General features: G+C 49.5%; 1 protein-coding gene across 1 annotated transcript; it reads right to left on the reverse strand.

The window, feature by feature from the left end:
* Nucleotides 3,479–22,398, reverse strand: FAM167A (family with sequence similarity 167 member A). Its single transcript, XM_021393035.1, has 3 exons — nucleotides 22,256–22,398; nucleotides 15,325–15,819; nucleotides 3,479–5,998 (listed from the first exon to the last, which is right to left on the reverse strand). Exons 2-3 carry the CDS (start codon nucleotides 15,694–15,696, stop codon nucleotides 5,735–5,737), a joined length of 636 nt encoding a protein of 211 aa, XP_021248710.1. The 5' UTR covers nucleotides 15,697–15,819; nucleotides 22,256–22,398; the 3' UTR covers nucleotides 3,479–5,734.

Raw genomic sequence — 23,676 nt, forward strand, 5'->3', positions numbered from 1 at the left:
TCTGAGCATCTGCCTACAGGGATCTTCTCCTCCCTGGTATGCGTAAAGCCCATCTGATGTTCCCAGGCAATGCCAATCCAGGTCCCCACCAATATGCTTGGTCGCCTGAGGGGTGTGGAGGGGGTAGTTGCAGTCAGGTGTGGCAGCTTGGTCTCCTGTAGATGTGAGATGGCCTGGCTTGTGTGTAGAGAGAGGTTTGGGAAGGAAAGATCTGGATTTAGCACTCTGAACCTCAGGAGAGGTGATTTCAGCGGGGAGCTTGCTATGAGGGAGGAGGTGTCCAAGAAAGCCGGTTGAATTTTTTTAGAGAAAACTTATTCAGAACTTGGAAACAGAAGCTGCCCTTTGCATGTGAAAATGAGGAATTTCAGCACAAAGCCTGCTTGGCTAATTCATACACTTCTTGGTGAACTGAGCTGCTAAAAGGGAGCATACAAGAAATGGAAATAAGGAGGAAGAATGAAAGAAGAGTGCAAACACATTGCTTGGGTTCTTAAGGAATTAAAGCAGGAGAGCTAAAGACCAGCTGGAGCAGAGACTGGACAAAGATGCTAAGAGTAATAAGAAGTGGTCTTACAATTTTAATAGCATACTTCAGGGAAAATGTGAGTTTGCTTCTGCATGGAGTGATAGCTGAGCACCGGCTGAGTTGAGAATCAAGAGCTCACCATTGGCAAACCAAATGCCAAAGCCACCAAAGCTTTGTCTGGAATTACCACTGTGGGGAGAGGGACAGGACAGCTTAACCAGCTGCTGATCTCATGGGATGGGTATGGGCTTACTAGGATTAAGAGCTCCATCCATCTCATTTGGTTAGAAAGCTTGGTTAGAAGCCTTGCATCACCCTTCCAATTTTAATTTGCCTGCAGGACAGGCTTTCTTAAGTGCAGTCTCGGGGTGGTAAGGGACACACAGTGTGTGCCAAGGCTGAAACCCAAGGCCAGAAGACCCTTTAGCATATCTTGGACTGAGCAGCTGCAGCCTGGGGCACAGCACTCTGCTTCCCGCATCTCATTTTCCACCCTATAATTGGAAGATAATTGTTCTGCCTTTCTGGGGGAGTCGGAAGAAGCTGACCTTCGCAGTTCTCCGCAGAGCACTGTGAACAGCATTCCTGTTTCCCACTGAGTTGCCTCCTAAGCTATCCAGGCTGCAATCTAAAGCAGTTGGGGGAAATCCCCTCTTCCTCCCTAAGCAATCTGTATCCCAAAGAAATCTCCTCATAGCACTTTTGGAGCAGCTCCTTCCTGCCCCCATTGTCCCCAGAGAGGAGAGACAATGATCTTAGAATGTAACGCTCTTGAAACCTCTCCAGAAGGCTGCATTTATGAGCAGTCTGTTCCAGCTGGCACAGGGAATTCATCAGTGCAACAAAAACATATTGTGTAATGCCTCCTTCCTCCTCTTTTTCCCCTGGGAGGCAGCAGGCAGGATCCTGCCAGGGAGAAGGGGTACTGGGGAAGTGGCAGTGGTGTAGCATTGGGCATCTTCCACCGACACCTCTGGACCAAGGCCTTGCAGACCTCTCCCAGTGGCTGACCTACACATCAAGGTGCTGAAGGTGATGGTGAGCAGGATGGCTTGGCTGCCCCAGGACTGGCACCACAGGGACTCCACACTGCCCTCCTGTTGCTGATTTATGGGGCAAATCCAAATCTCAGCTGGCCTGAATGAAGTATGTGTGGAGATAAGGTCTTTCAGACGCCCTGGAACAGGTTGCCCAGAGAAGTTGTGAATGCCCCATCCCTGGAGGCATTCAAGGCCAGGCTGGATGTGGCTCTGGGCAGCCTGGTTTAGTGGTTGGCAACCCTGCCCATGGCATGGGGGTTGAAACTAGATTATCTTTGAGGTCCTTTTCAACCCAGACCATTCTATGCCTTGCACCCTTGTGTGTGTCTCCAGACGTGGCACTTGGATATGAAACACACCGAGAAGGCAACATCTGGTCTTTAAACATGTAATTCCCTGGCTTCCCCAGTATAAATGAGACTTATCGGGGCATTTCTCTGATGGTCTCTCTGTTCCATTTCCTTACGGGTTGTATGCAGGCAATTGTGGGAGACATCAAAACAGAAATCGCTCGCTGATTGTATGATAGCACTTCACTGTGCCGAAAGAGAAAGGAATGGGGCACTTCTCTCAGGAATAATGACCCTTCTTATCTTTGTTGGATAGAGCTGAGACAGAGTAGTGATGTCTCTTCTCCATTAATACGTTGTGGTGGGCCGCGCTGGGGAGCGTGGCCTACAGACTCTAAGTTGAAATGTGTAAAATTGCTTTGTGCCGCTTCTTGATCAACTCAAAGTCAAAAATCAAGGCAGGCCACTTATTTTTTGGCAGTTTCTTTTTTTTCTTCACACTGTAAAGTAATACAGATCTTCAGATTGACTGTGCCTTTAGGTGTTGGGCCTAGCTGTTACCGCTGAAAGAGGGGTTTCATTAAAGTCGTTTCAGGGAAAATATTTTGGCTATTCATTCCAAAACAGTGTCTGAGAGCAAATGAGCTGGTCTCAATGGTTTCACACTGATATGTTTAGAACTGTAAGTAAAATAAACATGTAACAAAATATCTTAAAATCTCATCCAAAGTGTGCATGTACAGAGGCTTTTGGGGCAACCCAAGTGGATGGTAGAGGCCTTTCAGTATCTAAAGGGGAGCTACAGGCAAGAAGGGGACGGACTCTTCAGCAGAGTCTGTGGTGATAGGACAAGGGGAAACGGTTTCAAGCTCAAACAGGGTAGATTTAGGTTGCATATAAGGAAAAAGTCTTTTACAGTGAAGGTTGTGAGGCACTGGAACACGTTGCTCAGAGATGTGGTGGATGCCCCATCCCTGGAGACTTTCAACGCCAGGCTGGACCAGGCCCTGGGCAACCTGATCTAGCTGTGGTGTCCCTGTGCATTGCAGGGAGTTGGACTAGATGGCCTTTAAAGGTCCCTTCCAACTCTAAGGGTTCTATGACTCTATGATTATCTTTAAGTGCCTGTACAAAACATTGGCTCAGTGGCTAATTAACAAAACCACGCCCAGCATAAAAGAGAGATTTTTTTGTTTTAATTTGGCTTCATTTCCTGCACATTTTTGTCCAAATATGTAACATGTCCTCCCACTTTCATTTCTTTCCATCTCCTTCAGACTGTAAGGCAAAGCAATTGCTGGTGTAGCTGTAGAGCTGTCCTAATGATGAGCATGGATAGAGAAACCTTGCTCAAGCAGAAATCTTGAAAACACCAGCTCAGAGTTGCTGGGACCACCTGGTGCTTCACATCAGGTCTCCAGCCTTCCCCTGCTGTCTGCATTTGCAAAAAGACCTGTTGTTGTGGGGATGTGCATTTCAGTGCAGGAGGTCAGTTGCTAGGTCATTGCTGATGGTGACTACTGGGGATTGGGAACCGGATGGAAGATCCGCATGCATCCCCTGACTGTTCTGCAAGCAGAACTAGAGCCATTGAACACAGTGAGAGACCAGAGGCAGGAATCAATACAGACATCATTTTATAATTAAAAAATTGTGCATTTCGATGAACAGCTGGCAGTCATAACCATCCCCATCCCCGCTGCAGAAAATCCACGTCTGGAAACCAGACGTCTGCTATTTCTAATGCCATATATAATGACCTCCAAAGGCTGTGCTTATACTAACCTTCTGCATTCAGCAACCACACAAAAACCCAAAGGCAGGAATGCTCTGTATTTGATTCTAGGTGATCCTAGAGAGAGCCAGTCCCCCTCTTCCAAGGCATCATTTTTACTGAAATTTGTCACTGCTATTTGTGATCGAAAATGCCTCTGAAAATCCATATGAGACATGAATAGTTTTTTTTTTTTTTAATAAAAAAAGTAAACAAAGAAGAATTTTAATGAGATTTTTCTTTTTCTTTCTTCTTTTTTTTTTTTTTCTTCAAAATGTCCATGGGGAAATAAGGCTATTTCTCTACTAGTAAACTAAATGGCATCACGGCTGGTTGTCTTGTCCAGAGGCCAACTGGCAGTCTGGCCGCAACCCTATTGGTACCTGGGTAGTACAAGTTTCAACATTCAGGCACAACAACACTGCTTAACTTACTAGTACAGATAGAGCTCTGGTGCTCCCCCAAATATCTTCTTCCTTAGCAGGAAGAAATGTCACCCTGTGAGCTATGAACTGGAGGGGAGGCATCGCTGTGGGGTTACATCCAGTGGAGCCACTGGAGGCAGGGGGTTGAAACCAGCCCCCATTCCCAGGTGGCTATGAACCCTTTCATGATGTGAGCCTGCGGGCTCACAAGCACACACGAAACTACTGCTGCACACACACAGCTCACGGACACGGCCAGGTACAGGCAGAGGCACATCCACACGGCCACACAGCTTCCAGCTCGGCGCTGGCTTGCATGTCCCGCTCATTGCCAGAGCTTGAGCTGGTGCTGCATGGAAACAGTCGCTTTCTCTCAGCTGCACTGGCACAATGCAGAGAGCAGGGCTGATGGGTTGAGAGGTGTTGAAGCCTAAAGACAGCCACACTCCCTCTGGACAGACTGCCTTGGTGCCAGCTGTCCCAGGGCTGCCATGGCTAGACCACTTGTGTCCCTAGCCTTGCAGCATAGCGTGCAGCAGTGTGCACGGAAAGGCAAGAAAGTACAGCATCCATCTCACACACTGCCTGGCAGGGAGGGAATCCCATGTGTCTGCTGCAGGTCTAAAGCCTGCTGATGGCAGCTCATTGCAGCAGTATTCCTCCCTTTAATTTCACGGTTGCACTTCGATGCTCATTACGCAGAAGTCCCTTTTCTCCTCTTGAAAGTCCTTTCTTTGATGGATGTGTGTTGCTACAGAGAATCCAGGATTTGCTGGTGCTACTTCTGGGGGAATGTCAGCCTAAGGTGACTTCTTTGATACGGGATTTCACCGGTGTAAACTACATCCATTACCTTACCACTTTTGGAGCTAGCCACAGGTTGTCTTGCGGCCATGGCTGGCAGTGAGATCAGGAACACGTATTGCTCTGGGTATAAATTCTAGGGCACACAAGTGACTTCTGGCCACCTGGAGTCTATAGAAATGTGTCCATGATCCATCCATAATAGATTCCACAGACAAAATTAAGGTAGAGTACACTGGACCCAACAGAGCATGTCAGAAAGCACATATTCTTACCACATTTTGGGATACATTTAACCCGCTGTCCCTCATTTGATGAATCCTTTCCACTGGAAACCATCTTTCCACATGCAGCAGCCCTGAAGACCCTTTGCCTGGACTAGCAGGGGCAGAAGATCGAGATCTGAGGAGACATCCAGGGAAGAGAGAGGCATTTTCTGAAGCCACAGCTCTAGCCTGGGAGAAGGTAATAGAGAAGGGAAAGGGGATTTTTTTCCCCTTGCTTTTTGGCTGATCTTTGAACCTCCTCTTGGACTTCTGAGTACAAACAACCACACTGGAGATGCGCCCACCTCTTTGTTACTGTGGGGAGAGGATAAAGGGGAGAAGGGACTTTGCCAAAGAACGGGCTGAGAGCAAATGCTGGGCTCAGATGCTCTTCGTGCTTCCTGCAGGCCCTGTCTTCTCAATGGCCATCTTTGAGCAACCCTGGTGCCAGATTCTGCTGCCCTGCCCCGCCACCAAGACCAGCGATGGGTTCCCCATTTGCTCCTGATCCCTCTGCCCCTCCGAGGCCTCGTAGTGCCCAGCCATCAGGCAGAGAGAGCCCTGGCACTGCCAAAACCTCTCTCTTTCTCCCTCATCCTTCCCACTTCAGCACAGCGAGAACCGGCGCGAGTTGATGTTCATCTTGGTGACCCCGATGAGCTTGAGCGGCGTGGAGAGGCTGAAGGAGTTGACGAGGGGGAAGTCGCAGAAGAGATCCGCCAGCTCGTCCCTCTCCTCCAGCTCGTACGTGGCGTCGTTGAGCATGCGCTGGTGGAGGTGGCAGGTCTGCTCGATCTTCAGCTTGTTGATGTCGCTGCGGAGGCGCATCAGCTGCCTGGCCAGCTGCTGGTCCTGCAGGCGCATTTCTGCCTGGAACACACGACAGAGGGTGGGGAGGGAAGAGGGTATCAGCAAAGGCACCGCAAATGCGTTCCTCGTAGTGGTCCCTGCTGGAGGCTGCACCGAATCATGAGAAACGTAACTTGGCTAGAGATGCTACCCTGCTGCAAAAAGCTGGGAGGGAGGCAAGGGTATTCCCTGCAGTGCATCTCAGTCAAATACCGGGTTAGGATGGTGAATCTTTAGCATTCAAGCAGTCTGTGCTTGGTCAGATATCCAGGAGCATTGGGAAATCGGAGTTAAATCCAGCCATGCCGAGGCTGTTGAACCAGATATCAGTCAGTGCAAGCTTCAGAGCCTCCATCTTAACCTTAAGCAAAGCCCAAATTAATTTTGCTCACAAGGGAGCAGCCACAGAGTGAGAAGTAGCAATTAGAGGCGGAAAGGACCAATTAAAAGAACCCCAGAGAAATGATCCCCAACTACTTGGCACAGGTTTCCAGCCTGCGTAAATCTGGGCTGGTTCATGCCAGTGGGGAACATGGCTTTTTGCATCCCCCGTGGCTCATCTCACTGATTGGAAGCAGATCTTGGGATGGGGCCTCCGTGTTTCCCATGGGAGGGAGAACATCTATCCTGCAGGCTAATGGGCTCAGCGTTTCAGAGGGTTTATCCTCCCCTGCCATCTAACTCTGAAAGGTGGAAGACGTAGAAGCGATGAAAGGAAATGGATTTATCATTATTATTATTATTATTATTGTTTTTGAAATTCCAGCTCATAATTAAGCAGAAAATTTGTTGTCACGGGACACTGGGAGAGGCGAAGGAAGGAGGTGAGCACCTGGCAAGACTCACGGCGAGCACCAGCCTTCATCTGGAAAGCAGAAGCAGCAGTCAGAAGAGCAGACGCCGAGAAGACAAACCCCACTTCTCACCCCACATCCCTCCTCACAGAACAGCAACAAACCACAAAAGCCACAGAGAAATGGGAGTGCTGGGAAAGAAGCCAGACAGATCTGAGTGAACCCTGTGGCTTGAATCAATCTTTAACTCTTGGAGACATGGAGGGAGCAGTACAGGCTGAAAAAACACTCAGGTACCAGGGCTCCTGATTTTGTCTCTCTTTTTATTTTTTCCTCCCAATGTCTCCTTAGATATGTGCAGTCCTCAGTGACATCCCTGTGCATGAGATGTTGTGCAGCCTTTCAGCATCTCAAGGGGGGCTGTAAGAAAGAAGGGGACAGACTCTTTAGCAGGGTCTGTTGTGACAGGACAAGGGGAAATGGTTTCAAACTAAAAGAGGGGAGATTTAGACTAGATATAAGGAAAATTTTACAATAAGGGTGGTCAGGCACTGGAACAGCTTTGGATCACTGGTTCCTTGGCTCCCCATGGTTTGGATGAGGAGTTCAGAAATAGACCCAGACTACAAGTATATTAATATGTGAAATTGTGCGTGGCAACAAGGTCTTTCTCTCTGCTTGATTGTGAGGAAGGTCCTGGCATTCTTTGAGCTGGAGTCTATCACACTGCCCCAAGCAATTCACCATAGGCACTTGTCCGGAGGGGACGCAGTGGGATTCATCCCTGTTAGGCAATGGGATACAACCACCTTGCCTGGATCCTAACAGCATGGGCATGGCCAGTTCATACCAGTTTGCTCCTGGGCATGAAAATAAGTTGTTTAGTTTATAGGCACAGATGACAGAAGTGAGAGGTAAATTTATTCCTGGTTGATGGCTGGAACATGAAGCTGCAGAGGGGAAAGGAGGAGGTAAAATTCATGTCAGGATGCTCCACAGGTGGCCCTGGTATTTCTACACAAGACCTTTGTGATACATGAAGTAGGGGATGCTGCAACCAGGCTATCAACCAGGGCAGCACCGGCATTGCTCTGATTTGTGGCACAATCCCTCCCGCTCCAGGCAATGTCTTCAAAGAGGTCAAGATTGCCCTTTGCAGCACTGCCAGTCTCACAGCAAGGTGAAGCTTTAGGAGATTGAAAGGCTCAGAGGGAAGAGCTTGGCTCTGCTCCAGGTGTTTTCTGCAGCTGTTGGGAAGCCCTTTGCAATGCTCAGATCTCAAGCCAAGAGGTGACGTTAGCATAATGGAAGTCAACCCAAGCCAAGCAAGGCTATTCTCTCTCCTGCACCATGGAGACACCATGGAGGACCTTGCCTGGAGCTCTCAGCCAGCAATTGGACTCCAGCTCTGTTGCCTGGAGAAGCTGCAGCCACTTGTGTATAAATCTCAGACTGAATGTCCCTTTGAATGGCTGGCAGGGCTGGGGCAATTTCACATCTTCTGAAAACCACCGTTTCCTTGCACACAGCAAAGCAATGCCACTCAGGGGGCTTTTCTTCTCCCATGTGAGTCGCAATGAAAAAATGTTCATATTCATGATGTTTTTCCCTATTTCGCAATGGGTGCTGTGACTTGACATTTTATCAGGAAGGTGATCACGGAGGTTACTGAACTAGCCTTTGGTCAGGATTTCTTGTCAGTTGATCGAGGTACATAAGAAATGTCAACAAATGCTCTCATGAAAGGTTTTGATGAATGTGGGATAAAAAAAAATATAAAAAGGGTTTAAAAATTAATTAAGAGGCCGTTATGGAAAGGCAGGTGACCTGAAAATTGCCATTCCCCCCTGCAAGCCATCCTTCCACTCTCTGACCCATCCTGCTTTCTTTCTCTGCTTTTCTAAGAAACCATTTTGCTTTTATGCAAGTTCACAGACAAAGCTGCTTGGGCCGTTGCTGTTAGACTCCCAGTTTTGTCCTCCCGTGCTCCATCTCCAGTCTCCATTCACTTCCCCCACCATACCCAGTAACCCTGGCATTTGTGGAAATGCCATCTCCCACTGCCATGCCAACCACCAGTCCTCCTGTACAGGAGGGGTAGCACTGTGTGAGGCAAAATCTGTACCCACCTACACTGATCATTTCTTGTCCTAGACACAGCCCTTGCTATGTTCTGGGGCTCAGTGGGGAAGCAGGGTAAGAGCTGTCAGATACGCTGATTTCCCGGGGAGTTAAAGTCCTTTTTTGCCCTCCAGAAAAGCAAAGAGGATGGATGAGGAACAAAGTCTTGCAATGACTTACTAAAGGTTTACCTGCACCATGAGGAGATATAGGAATTGCATTGAGGAGGTGATGATGGACATAGCAGGATTGGGCAGTCCACAGGAAAGCGATATGCTTTGTTCATGAGCACCGAAAATATTAGCAGGATCTGGATCAGAACCCAGAAATTCAAATTCTCCTTCCTTTTCCTATAAGCTTCTCATGAATACTAGGAGCATGAAAGGTCCCAGACCGAGGACCAAACCATTGCTAGAAATGATTAATGGTGTCTTTTGAAGAGGAGCACTGCTAGATCAGCAAGCTCCAAAAGCTTCCTGGAAAGATTTAATGGGATTACAGGGGCTGCATCACAGCAAGCTGTGGGTTTTTGGTTTACACAGCTCATCCACAGGGCCAGCTACTATAACGTAACTCAGCAGGGTGACAACATGATCCCACACACTCTGCAACGTCCCATAGGAATCCACAGAGCAGACCCAGCAGTAGCCATGCGTCTTGCTTCCAAGTCTTGCGTGCCAAGTGCAGAAACAATCTCACATATTTCTTGCTTGCACAAACCACTTTTTAACACACTCTCCCCTTCCTCTTTCCGGCCCAGCTCCAGCAGGCAAAGAGCTGTGTGGGTCTGGGAGAGGGAACCAAACCCAAGTCCTTCCTGGCAGAGGACCTGCTGCAAGCAGCAGATTGAATCACAAAACCACAGATGTCTGAATGAGTGAGTCTTAGGAAGGATTTTCTGTTTGGGTTGGGCCTCTGAGTCTTCCAGGAATGTTTAAAATAGGGGAGGGAGGGAATATTTTGGATGTATCCTTGCCTGCTGCCCAGTCTCGGTGGCTTATCCCAAATATTCACATGTAGCTCAGGATGCAGCCTAGGTTTGTCTCCAAGTTTTTCCTAACCATGGGCTGTCTGTATAGTTGCAGACAGGAAGACTGTTAATGTTTCCATTGCCATTACTTCACCTCCTTCTGTGCTGCTATGGAGGGGAATAGGAGCAGAGACCCCCCCCAGAGCATGGAGGTGGCATGGAGCTCCTGGGGACCTCTTCCCAAAACAGAAGTGTCCCATGGACAGGTTCCCAACTTGTGGCCCATGAAGCTCACGGTAGTGACCTGTGGAGAAGCAGTTGCTTCCATGGATCCAAAAGATCAAAAGAAAATGAAAGTTAAAGTGGTGCCTTCCCAACTGGGCGCAACCACTCGGATTTGAGCACGGGCCGGTCATTAGACCCTTGCCAAAACACTTCAGAGAAACTGGTGAAGTCTGTATTTAGGTTTGAGGCTTCATCTTCAAAGGTGCTCAGATGACACCCTGCTGTGGCTAATTTTGGATGCTCACGCCCTTGTGGTGCAGCCCTCAGCCTGAAACAAGGCACCTAATCATTGCTTCAGGAGCGAAGCTCATGATGACCCTTTCGGTGCCACACTGTTGTTTAAAATCACTTAAGCTCTTGTTCAACTAATACTGATGTCAAAAATCAGAATAATATCTGGACCATGTTGCCCAGTCATATTGCTCCTGATGGGGAAGGCAAACTGGTCTGAAATGGAGACACTGATAGTCTTTAAGGTCTATGCCACCCTTGTTGGCTGCTTTATTAGGATCAGATAACATTTGCTCAATCTATTGGAAGAAATCCCTTGGGAATTCAGCCACCCTCAGGTTTAGTCCTCCACCAGTCCAGTCTCCTCTGCACACCAATGTGGCTTTTCTAGATGTCTGACCAGCAAGACGTTGGTCATAGAGTCATAGAATGGTTTGAGTTGGAAGGGACCCTTAAAGGCCATCTGTCCCACTGCCTGCAGTGAGTAGGGACACCCACAGCTCCATCAGTGCTCAGAGCCCCATCCAGCCTGACCTTGGGTGTCTGCAGGGATGGGGCACCATCACCTCTCGGGGCAACCTGTGCCAGCACCTCACTACCCTTATTGTAAACAACTTCTTCATATCCAATCAAAATCTCCCCTCTTTTAGTTTGAAACCATTTCAGCACTGGTGAAAAGCAGCCACATTTGACATCAGGAAGGCAAAGAAGAGGGCAGAGAAGAGACAGGAGTCAGGAAGGGAAATGTTCCAGCCTTCAGGCAGTTCAACGCATGCTGAGTACTGCAATTTGCTCCTACACCTGCACAGAGCCTCTCAGCACAAAAACAAGAGCAGGAATTTGCATGTCCGAATAAATCAGCTTCCAGGGGCCAGATTCCCAGCAGGTGCCAGCTGACGTGTCTGGCTGGAGCTCAGTGGCCATATTCAGTCCTGCATACCAGGGCCAGATCTTTGTGTGCAAATGGCAGAATTGGGCCCTGAGATGGGTCACCTGGGGAGAAAGAGCAAGAGCAGCAGATGCTCAGTAAGACCTTGGGTTTGTCCCTGGCTTCACTTCTGAATGGGAGGAGCCTGAACCTGGCTGAACCTGAACCAGAGCAGATTCTGGACACATGGATGCAAATTCCCTGCAGCATGGGATGATTCCCATTTTGTGAACTGGGAGTAATGCTTCAGATTTAGCAGGTAGCTTTAATTCTTATGGCCTATTCTTTAACATCATGCCTAAGTGGAAATCTGGGTATACACATTAAATCCACTTTGCTTCCGGAATTGGGTGATCTAATACAAACTGCTTGTTAGGAGCATGTGCAAACTCCTGAAGCTCTGACTGTTTGTCAGGGTGCTAACTGGTACAAGCCAGAACCATGCTGGGGCCATGCTAATGAACCAACCCTGCCTAAATGCGCTGGTAGCTGTGATAGGATTGCACAGTGTGAGCGATGGAGGTGTACATCCTGCACTACTGCATTCCATTAAGAGCACAGGCTGGTGGTCTGCTTGTTTCCTGGACGTGCAGCAGCCTTTGCCCTTCTGTAGGATAGATGAATCCCACATACATTAATTTGCCTTCTCTTAGAGGACTGCATAAACTGGGGAATCACAGAATCACATTATTGTAGGGGCTGGAAGGGACCTCTATAGGTCATCGAGTCCAACCCCCAGTTCATCCTGTGGTGGAAGACAGCATGGCAGAAGCAGATTTCACCCCAGCTATGACTACTGGATCATTTTTGGATCATTTTTGGCCCTGGCCTCCTTCGTCTTTCATCTCTTACATTAAGGAAGACTGGAAGGATTTATTTCCCACTTCGGGTGACCATAACAAATGGGTGGGTGCTGGAGCCCTTCCTGGTCTTTCTGGTCTTGGATCCTAGTGACTGATTTAGTGATTGGCAACTCTTCCCACAGCAGGGGATTGGAACTAGATGATCTTTGAGGTCCCTTCCAAGCCAAGCCATTCTATGATTCCATGATTCTATGATTCTGTGATTCCATGATTCTATGATTCTGTGATTCCAAGATTCCACAATCCTGCCTTAGGTAGACCAACCATATCCTGCTCTGAACCTTCCTTTTTGCTCTACTATCACAAAATGGTGGCAAACAAGGAAAAATCCTGGTTGTGATGAAAGGAAGCTTGTTCATTTACAAAAAAAAAAGATCTTTTCACTCTTGAGATGTAATGTGAAATGTGTCTTTTTGTTCCAGCACCCTGTGAAACGATGGCCTTGCTGTGTTCTCGCTGTTTGCTGGCAGCTCTGACCCAACAGCAGTGCCTCCAACATAGCTGTTCAGCTGTGTGGTCAGTCAAATACATGCTCTCTCTTTTGGGGAAATTGTTCTAAATTACATGAGTCACGTCCAGATCCAGAAAAGACTGGTATAATTAAGAGACAGGAAAATGGAAAGTGAGGAAAAATTAGGGTTTACTTTGCCCTTTTTCTTTCTTAATTTAAACTTTTCATTTTCATCAGATGATGTTTGATGTTCCACGCCCCAGTCTGAAGGGTAGAATCGGACTCTAAGACAATTTATACTTTTGGCAGAAGACCAAAGAACAAAGCAAACTCTTTAAAAGCTGCAGCTCTAAGAAGGAAAATTCTGTCCCTTACTGTCTTCAGGCATTTTGAGACTTGGGTTTTACATCTAGTCCACTGTGAATGGAAGAATTCATCACAGATGCAAGCATGGACCTGGGCTGAGGACTGAGATTAAGGGATGATGTTCTCTCCAGAGCACTGAGTGGTTTTAGAATCATAGAACCATAGAATCATCCAGGTTGAAAAAGACCTCTAAGATCACCCAGACCAATCTCAACCCACCCCCACCATGCCCACTGGCCACGTCCCTCAGTGCCACATCCCCACGGTTCTGGAACACCTCCAGGGACGGTGACCCCACCACCTCCCTGGGCAGCCTGTGCCACTGCAGCACCGCTCTTTTGGAGCAGAAATTGTTCCTAATATCCAACCTGAACCTCCCCTGGTGCAACTTAAGGCCATCACCTCTCATCCTAAAAGGATGAGATCAACTCAATACTCTCTATTGTAGTCCAGGGTTCCTGAAAGTTCTGCTCTTGTCTTCCAAAAGCCATGGTACTGAGAAACATCTCGACCACCAAAACTGACATCCAGGACCACTTATATCAATAACTTCTTTCGAGATCAATCTTGTTGGCAAAACCAGCAAGAGCAACAAAAAGTTGTCAAATAAATATTCTTTGGAGTAGAAGTCACAGGTATGTTTAAAAAATATATTCTTCCCTGTTTTGCATGGGAAGTTTTCTTCAGAGACTTTCAGTGCTTATCAAAAGCAAAGCCCTTGCAGAGGAATTTGTGCCCAGGTGCATCTGAACCACTCATGCTTTCCCAGGCCTTGGGGACTATGTTGTGATGGTTGCTGCTGTCTAAACAGCTGCAAATGCTGTTGGCAATCACAGGCAAGCATCCAATTAGGCAAGAAAGTCACGTGATATCCATTATAGCCAGTTTCCAGTTATGTGAGCCAAATAATCTCATTCACTTTCATTTTCGTTCTAGAAGGGAAGGATCATGGGAAGTGAGGTCTCAGTCTCTTGCTCCTACACTTGTGAAGAACACAAGTGACTGTTCTCCAGCCTGAAAGCAGCTGCTCCAGCCTGGCTGTCTATCCTGTTAATCTCCCCTGGCTCCATGAAGGATGCATCCATGCTTCCTCCTAGGAAATGTCCCCAGATTCCCAAACTGGGCTGGGAGCAGCTTGGGGCAGTGCTATGAAGATCATGACAAGCAACACAACACGTTAATGTTGAGCTTCTTCTAGTGCGTGTGCCATCACTCTGTTTATTTTCCTAACTTATATGCAGCGTTTATGTCTTGTTTTCTTCTCCTTGAAACATGGTTAACAGCATTTTTCCTTTCCTTTGAATTGCATGGAGCAAGGCAGTGAAGGCTGTATGGCTCTGGCCCCTGTGCTGGCCATGTCCCTTCAGAGAGCCACCAGCCTTCTCCTTGCTTTGGCGAGGTAGGAGGTCTCCACTCCTTCCATCTGTTGGTTTTTAACTACCAGAAATAAGGATATACATAAGATGACATGCATGTCTGAGATGAGAGGCTGACAGAAATATCGACCAGAATCTAATGAAGGAGACAAACTTGTAAAAGTTGGCTGAGGAAGGCTCTGAGACCAGGCTCTGACATTGCACATGCAGCAGAGGAAGGAAATTATGCTTTCTCAGATGTTACAGAGCAAGGGGTTCCCACAACAGTGTGAAACAAAAGGAAGCGCTGAGGGCAGAGTAGAAATAATCTGGAGGAAGCAGGTTACCCCAAAATCTCATAGGAGGTTATGAGCTAAAAAAAAAAAAAAAAAAAGGAAAAAGAGCAAAAAAAGAGGGAATTAGGCAATCAAAACTTGGAGATTACATTAGCAGATGCTTGCCAAATGCAGTGTCCTGCAGACAGTGTCCTACTGAGGGCGTTCCAAAACCACTGGCAGCCTCAAGGAGCAAGGGGAAATCTAAGGGACAGGTCACTAGCCACATTTCTTTTCTACAGCCTTGATGGAGCATCCCTTCCTGGTCCCCATTGGAGAAGGGCTATTGCATTGGCCACGTCCGTGCACTCATGGTGTCGTACCTTCTGTATTCATCTGAGTGCTGAGGTGGGATTAGAGAAGCAGGAGAAGAAGCAAACTGCTGAAAATCCCAACTAATAAAAGCTACAGTATTTCCTGAGCCTTTGGGATCCCAGCAAGGACACTGAGGTGGGCCTAGCTTCTTCCCTGAGGCAACGGATGCTGTCATTCTCCTTTCCCTTCCCCACAGCCCCCCGCAGCAGTTGCAGTGACTGATGGTTGCCTTTCCACCAGGGGCTGATGGCAGGTAGGAACAAGGAGCTACTCATTCCCTTCATTTCTCTCTTGAAAAAGAGTGCCGTCTATCTGGGACAGGAAACCACTTACCAGTTCCTTCCTGAGCCACGTCAAAGCTTCGTCGATGCTCTCGAAGTCTCCTATTTTCCCTGAGGTAAGTGTCACCTTGTCCTGGGCAGGGCTCCCGTTGAGGTGCAGCTGCACCTTTCTCAGAGGGACATTGTCCTCCGTGCCCTTTTTGGCCTCGTTCCCCTCCTCATCCTCGGCGGGCTGGGGGCTCTTCCATGCCTGCTCCTCCAGCTTCGCCTTCCACTCCAGGTAGGATGGACGCCTTGTTTCCAGCCTCAGCTTCTCTGTCAGGGCCTTGAGGCTCCTCAGGTGATCATCAGGAGGAACGGCACCTCCAGAGCCAGCATCTGTGCTGTCCGGGGTCTCTTCTATCTGGATTTTAGGTAGGGACATTGTCCCTGGGGGTCAAACGGCATGTGGTGGGCTTCCAAGGGTTGGAGATGGGGTGAGATACCCTGACGGTCAGACTTGGATGACAGCTCCTGCTCAATCCTCACACCGAACCTGGGCGCACACCTAGAGGAAAAGCAGAGGATTGTTTTCTACTTTTAGAAGGAAAAGGGAGCAAGAAGGGAGAGACAGCTCTTGCAGAGTGTTGGCTTTGGGAAAGGCATGGTGCCAAGGTGCGTTACCTCATCTCAGCTATCTGCTTCTGGGGCAGGAACAGACAGGCTCCAGCCGTTAGGGGAGCTCTGGTTACCTGCATCTCCAGTCTTAAAGGGGCTGTGAAAAGGTTGCCAGTGAGGCCAGGAGACATTCACACACCCTTCTGAGGCCACATCACACTGCCCAGTGTCCTCTGGAGGCAGCAGTGGCTACTGCTGGCTGACAATCCTATCTCTTTTCACTTAGGCAAGATAAGGCCAGATGAAGTAAGGCAATGCAAACTTCTCCCAAGAGTTTGAGCCAAAAGGAGGGCTGGAAAAATGGCTTCACTTGCTTGTTAGTTTATTTATTTATTTTCTCACCCAGTTTCACAGATTTGGGTTTAGATTTAGGCTTGCTAAAGACACCAGCCTGCAGCCATGGGAATCAGATTCCACCCATCCAGTGAGCTTGGGGTGGGAGCATGGCCCCTGGCCAGTTTTGGGAGTAACTGGGGCACTGGTGCGGTTGGGTTCAGATGCTTACTCTCAGGGAAATTTGGACTTGTGGTTTCCATCATTGACCACCCCCAGTATGCCAATTGGAAATGGTCCATCAGACATGCTAAAACTCCTGAACTGTGACTCTGTAGTGTTTGGGAGAGGGTCGACTAGCTTGGGCCAATGCCAGGACTTGAACATCTCCGCGGGAGTTAAGCTCAGGCAGCTGCTGCATACATTTCAGGTGGGATCAGATAAGAGACTTTCTCAAGGTCATATACTCATCTGCAGCTGAGCTAGGAATAGATCCAGAGCTCTCGTCTCCATGTCAAACACAAAACAAAATACTTTCTCCCTGCCTGGTAGCATGCCCAGAAAGACCAGCCAGGACATACGCCGCTTTCTAGCTGGATGCACTAAAACACAGTGATATGAGTTACTCAGCCATTCTCCTCCCTGCTATGTGTGCCCACAAAGACGTGTGCAGCTCTGAAACCCAGACCATAATTATGCCTCTCGAACCTTTTCAGTAAGAAGATTCAATTTAAAATAAACACCAACAGGGAGCAAGATTTATCCCGCAATTGTGTGGAGGCACATGGACTGAATGAGTAGTTGATAATATACACACAGACAGTCTGGGGGTGGAGAATTACTCATGTTGTGGTCTTGTTCCTGCTCCTATTTATGTTAATGAGAGTTTTACGGTGAGTGGGAGCAAGCCCAGATACTACACCAGTTCGAAGCCAAGAGCTGTCATGCCCGGAGCAGCACAATTTTCCTTCTTCTGCTGAAAAGTAAATCGCAGGGAGGGGAGAGAAGAGTGCTGCCCATTCAGAGAGTCAGGACGTGCACTAGCTTGTGCACTGAGCTGAGAGCACGCTGACAAATTTTGCTCCAGCACTGCATTCTAGCCCACCAAACTCAACGGAGAGAAGCACCTAATGAGTTCAAAGACCTTAACCTCCGAGTGTTTTTCCCTCTGGTGGGATGGAGATTGCTAGGTGTGGCTGAATCCAGCTGTCCAATAGCTGAGCACTATGGGCTGCTGAATGTGGTGCTCCTTAATAGAGATAACGTTCTGATCGTAAGGCTGATGTTGTCAAACATCACCACAACAAAGCAGAGGCTCCACAAACTCTTTCGTCTTGTGTCTCCAGCACAAACCACCAGCTTGCATTGCCTGCTGAGGGATTGGATACTTATGCACCATTCCAGGCCATCCTACACCTCCCACATGCAACATCAAACTTCTCATCACTCAGTGGACAGTCCCCCAGACAGGCACATCTGTCCTCCAGCTTCTCCAAACTGCCAATAGACAGAAAGGAGCTGCTTCAAATTTCTTATCGATATCTCCAACTTGGGTGAAAGACCTGCTGCAGAAAGAGAGCTCTGAAAGTGGTACACATGTGAAAAGTGTCTGTGTGTAATCCAAACCTGTCCGCTGCCCCAGAGCTAGCTAATTCCCAGGAACAAACCTGGCCTCCAGGCTCACTTTCCTCATAAGCAAAAGAATTGGAGTGGTTAACCCTCGATTTGTCTTCTTTATCACAGCTGGTCTCTGTTGATTCATGCCATGCTGAATTAGGGGTAACAAGAGGCTGGCACCAAAATGGTGACCAAAACCCAAAGGGTTTCCCCCTTTCCTTGCATGTAAGCTATCAATCCTGAAGGTACAGGACACATCAGTTCACCAAGTCAACAGAATGCCTTTCATTTCCTTCTTGGGTCAGGCTTCCATGGAAAAGTCAGCTTCATTGACCCACTCGGCATGCTGCAAGGCAAAGGGATTAGCAGTAGTATGCAAAGGAGATGGAGAAATACCAGGACTGTCACCTGGATGGGGTGTGAAGTCCCATCACACCAAGACTCACTGAGCTAGCATGCCTTCAGGCTTGGCTTTTACACCTTTGCAAGTCAGCAGAGCAAACTCTTCCCTCTCCCACACCTGACACACCTCGTGGAGTCTTGTGCTCTTAAGAAGCCAAGTCCAATGGCACCACTGGCCTCCCCAGTGTCCCACTGCAGATATTCCTCCACCCCTGAAGCAGGTGCAGCAGGCCTATCCCCAAAACACACTCTCAGGCATCCCAATCCCCATCCATTAGGAGAGCCATGTGATCCCCTGGTGAGGTGAGGTAGGCAGTAGGAGGTGGACTGGGGCAGGAGAAGATCCTTGCTTTGTCTCACTGGCGCTGGGTAACAACCCAATTCAGATGCTGTTCATAGTCAAAAAGGAGGTTGCATGAAGTGATGCTAGCGTCATGAAATGATGCTACACCTTGTGAGAGTTTTACATGCCTGAGAAGTTTTATACGTCTCTGCCTTCCCAGCTCTCCATGCCCCACTCTGCTCTGAATGCAAACCTTTCAGGAAGCAGCATTGCTTGCACATTTATGGCCTGCTCAATTTAGGGCCATAAATAAGGGCATGCAGTGCTCTGGAAGGTCACATGTCAGAGAGCAAGAGGTCTAGGGGAAGAGAGAAGAAAAAAAGAATGAGAAATAGGATAAAAATTGGAGGGAAAAAGCAGAATAAATCAAGCAATCAGTTACAATGGGTATGGGGAAAAAATTGTTCTCTCCTTTTCACTACTCCTGATGGACAACAACAGGCAGTAATACCATTTTTTATTGCAGAGGAGCAGCAGTGATTTTAAGAGTCTACATTACTCTGCTCATCTCCTTTGAGAACAAAAAACACAGCTTAGTGTGTGACAAAGCCCAGGCTGAGAGAAGTCCTTTGGCTGGATGAAGAAGTGCCATTGTGGCCCATGGATAACACTTCTGGCATGTGGCAAACAGGCCTCAGACAATTAATGGCCTTCAAAAAGCACTTTAGCCCCTCCTGTGCCTCAGTTTCCCTCTCACTGATTAGGCAGCTCACACAAGTGGCCTTCAGGAACCAAGCTCTGAGGATTTTCAAGGATGTACAGATGTCTCCTTCCCATCCGGGTGTCCACGCTCTGACTGCTATCAGAGCAGGGATGCCCTGCATGACCCGTGATGTTTAGGATGAGGTTCCGCAGATTGCTGGCAGCCATTTACTCTTGGAGTTTGTATGGGTGTCAGTTTATGAATCGCACACCCAGCCCTTCCCCCTACAAAAGAAAACCCTATGTAGAAATTGCACCTACCAACACCGTCCTTGGTGAGTAATAAAACATCACGAGGAATAGAGCAGGAAGAGGAGGTCAGAGCCAGCTGTTGGGGTACAGCAAAAAGATGGGGCTGGGGATGTTCCCGTGCATTTATTGCTGTGAACAATGCCCCCTAACCCACTCAGATATCTCATATGGTCAGGACAGCAGCCCATCCTGCTCCTTCAGCCCTTAAGGTGCAGTCATGGCATTTGCAAATACATGGGGCAAGAGGCAAGGAGCGGGCTTTTCCAGTCATGTGTGACCTGAAGCAGGGTGAGGGTTCAAGGGTTCACCCTGGCACCTCCTTCTGCCCAAATGGCCCCCAGAAATTGGTCCGGGTGCAACAGAGGAGGAGGGACAGCAGCGGGGAACTGCAGCCAATCCCGACAAGTGAAGAAAATGAGGAGACCACTTCTCCCTCTGGTATTGCTCTCCAGCCTCAGTGGCAGTGTCAGAACCTGCTTCGAGAAGTACATCTGTTCCTTTGTGCCCATCTACCCCTGAGCCCAGTCCCTGCATAAGTCAGAGCCAGCTGCTTTCGAGGCAGCAGGACGGAGGCTGCCTCTGATGGATCCTGGCAGCCCCATCTTCCGAGCAGCCCAGTTCCCCTCCATCAGCACATTTCCAGCGGTCGGGTGGAAACCCAGCACGAAGATGGCCCAGGCTTTGCCAGATGTTTGGCATTCCTGCAAACCAGTCCTCTGGTGATGAGCGGGAGCTGTCTGCAGACCGAGAAGGCTTCTTAGAAAGTGGATGGAGGGCAAAGCTGACTCTCAGCCCACCATATAAAGCAAGGTGTAACTGTTATTAGAAGGAAAGGGGTCAGGCGGCAGGAGAAAGAGCAACTTTGCATCCCCTTGGTGAAAATACTCCATCCACAAACAGCCATCTTCTGCCAAGTGCTGGGCAAGAGTCGCCCCTCCAGGCACAGCCCCAGGGTCCCAGCAGGACTTGGGACCTCACCCTGGCTCCCCAAGGGGCCCCCAAAGGACCAGTGGTTTGGCAGAGCCCCTTCCTTCCCTCATTTTCCCCACTGCCCCCCATCCCTGCTGGGTTTCACCCACGGAAAGAGCAGGGCAGGGACCTCTGTGCCAGCGCAGCCAGGACTCCTTGGGAACGAGCTGGATCAGGCTGAGAAATGCTCCCTTCCCAGGGGGCTGCCACACGGAGTTATTTTTCCCTCAATGCAGCACGGAGGCAGCAGCAGAAGGGCACATTTCTGGTAAGAAACAACAAACCTTCCTCCTGCCTTCATTCTGCCCAGCACTGAGCTTCCCCTGCAGAACCAAGCGCCAGGGCAGCCCCCGTTCCAGCTCCAAATTAAAGCGATCAGGGGCAGGATCAGCCCCCACGACCCCCTAATCCCCTCTACACGCCGCCTGTCCCATCCAATTACTGCCTCAGCAGCAACAAGCACTGCGCTCAGACCTGCTCCTCCCCAGCATTTCCAGCACTGATCCCCACGTTACTGTTCAATATCATTTAAGGCAAGTTGCTCACAAACAGACCCCCGCTCCCTCCTCTCCAAAAGGCTGAATTATTCTCATGGTTAATTTATACATATATATATATATATTTTTTTCCCCTGCAGGTTTTCTGCTACATTTTTCAAACCTGAATGGCTGCGGGGCTGTTGCGAGCTCCTTCCCTTTCTGTTTTATTTGTGCTCCATTCACATCCCCCCCGGAACGGGCACGGGGACGCGGAGGGGACACGCCATGCCAATAACAGCAGTGGAACCAAAATGATGGCTGGTGGAGGGAAACCCACACCTCGTTCCCACTGAAAAGTGGGGAATCCATCGGATTTGGGCAGACAAAGCCGGACGCAGCCCCTCACTGCCAACGAGGCGCTTGGTTTTCATTCATTTTCCCCTCCTTTCCACCAAGGTTTCTAATGTGGGAAAGCTCCGAGGGGCAAAGCGGTGGTGAATAATGCAGGGAGCATGGTGGGGAAATAGGGAGGGGTCCCCCAGCTCCGCACAGGGGCTGGGAGCAGGGTGCTTTTGTGCAGGGTTGTGCCTGCGCCGGTAGGGGTGCAGGCTGATGATTCATTTTAGTAATTAGCCCCGAGCTGTTACAGAGGGCTCCGTAGAAGTTCTGGGTGATTTTTGTGGGGGGGGGTTGTTTTCTTTTTTTTTTCTCAGCGTGATCTGCAAGGGCCAGCCCTGAGCAGGTGGAAACCTGCCCTGCTCAGCGCCGTTCCTGCCTGGAAACCTGCAGGTAGTGATGCCCTGTGAGGCCAGCAGGCTCCATCCCATGGTGTCTGTGCTGCGCAAACCCCTCTGGGGCTCTCACAAATCTCCAGGAGGGGACAGAGAGAGCAACAGGTGATTGTCCCAAGCAGGGGACAGACTCTTCTCTGTTACATCACAGCCTGTGGAGAAAAATTCCCCTCCCTGGAAGGTGGGGGCCACCCCTCACCTCTCCCCAGCTGCGAGCAACATCCTCATTGCAAAGGGGGGTGCAAGCCCTGCAGTGATTTCCACCATCCCAGCCATGGGGGTGCCACCAGCCTGGACATTTCCAAGGGATTTTGGCCAAGCTGGAAGGAGGGGAATGAGCCCCCAGCCCCACAACAGGGGAGCAGGCATGGACAACATCACGGTGCTGGGATCCCTATTGCCCCCACCCCAGTACTCCCTCCCCGAGGACCTGCTCCTTGCCGCTCCCCATTTCCACGGGGCTCCCACACCAGGTGTCCCCTCCCGACCCCAACTCACCGGGGAGGGACTCAGCGGGAGCGCTGCACGGACATCTTGGCTCCCTCCTTCCTCCGCGGGGCTCCAACTTGGTATTTGCAGAGCGATGTCACCAGCGCCTTCAGGAGACTGTCTCATCCTCCTCCCTGTCTCGCTTCAGAAACCTCTCCCTCTCTGTGTTTTTTTTTTTTTTTTTTTAAATTTAAGGGACTTTTTTTTTTTTTTTTCCAGTGGTTGCGTCAGGCCTGTTGCCTGGAGACAGGCGAGCTATTCCAGTTTGAGCTTTTCAGTCCAGATTTCCTGTCTCTCTTTCATTCATACCACCAAGCCCTGAACCTACCTCCCACCAAGCAATAACCCTGGAGAGACCTGAAAGGGAGGAGCCGCACCGCCCGGGTCCTAGACATCCTCCTTCCAGGCAGGAGGAGTAGTGATGCTGCTGATGATGGAGGGCTGCTGCGAGGGCAGGAACCCCAAAAAGCCCATAGGAGACACCCGGATGGCATCCCTGTGGCTGTTCCCATCACGTTCCATGGAGAGCTGTGAGCCCGGGGACCTCTGGCACTAGGGAGAGCTCAGGGATAATGTTTTCCAGATGCTTGCCAAGAGGTGAGCATGCATACAGAAGGCAAAAAGGGAGGGGGATAATTTGGCGAGGCTGGGTGGGTGTCTCTGGGAAGCCCTGGGGTGGGTATCTTGGGGCACCGCTTGCTGACATCACCCAGAAACCAGTTGTCACCCATCTGCTGTACTGGGAAAGCCCCTGTTGCTCCCACGTCTCTCCCAGTGGGGCTGGGAACCATTTTAACTGCTTCCAAGAAGGGACCCATAGAGGCATGAGCCCAGTTGCTCGGTGACTCTGGGACTGTAGGCTTCCTTCCTTCCCCATGGGGTTAAAGATTAAACCTGCAACACCTGGAGTGCCTCTGGAAAGCAACCCCGCATCTGTCCCCACATGCAGCTGTTGCACGTCTGGCATCTCAGGACAGCGTCTGCAGATGAGGTGGTGTGAAGGGTTAAATGCTGGCCATGGACACCTCATCACCCCGGCCCCTTCCCACAGCCAGCCTCCTTCCTTTCTTCTTTTTTTTTTTTCTCCACCCTCCTCTCCCCCAGGGCAGTAGGGAATGATTTACAGCCCCTCCCTGAGCCCAGCATCCCCACAATCCCAGCACCAGGCTTCGATCCCGACCCCCCTCCCCACACCCCGCAGCCCCTCCAGCGCAGAGTACAGCCCTGCAAGATGCAGCAGTGCAGGCTTCAAAGAGTGAAGAGCAGCATTTTCACATTTCTGATGCAAATGCAATTATTATTATTATTTTTTGCTTGGACAGCACCCTCATTTTGTCAGTTTTCACATATGCATATGCAAACAGCCTGGCAATCAGCTCTCCCAGCCGTGCTGTGCTGCTGGCGGCCACCTGGCAGCTCGCACCCACCCT

The sequence above is a fragment of the Numida meleagris genome, chromosome 3 (assembly GCF_002078875.1).
Source record: "Numida meleagris isolate 19003 breed g44 Domestic line chromosome 3, NumMel1.0, whole genome shotgun sequence".
NCBI lineage: Eukaryota > Metazoa > Chordata > Aves > Galliformes > Numididae > Numida > Numida meleagris.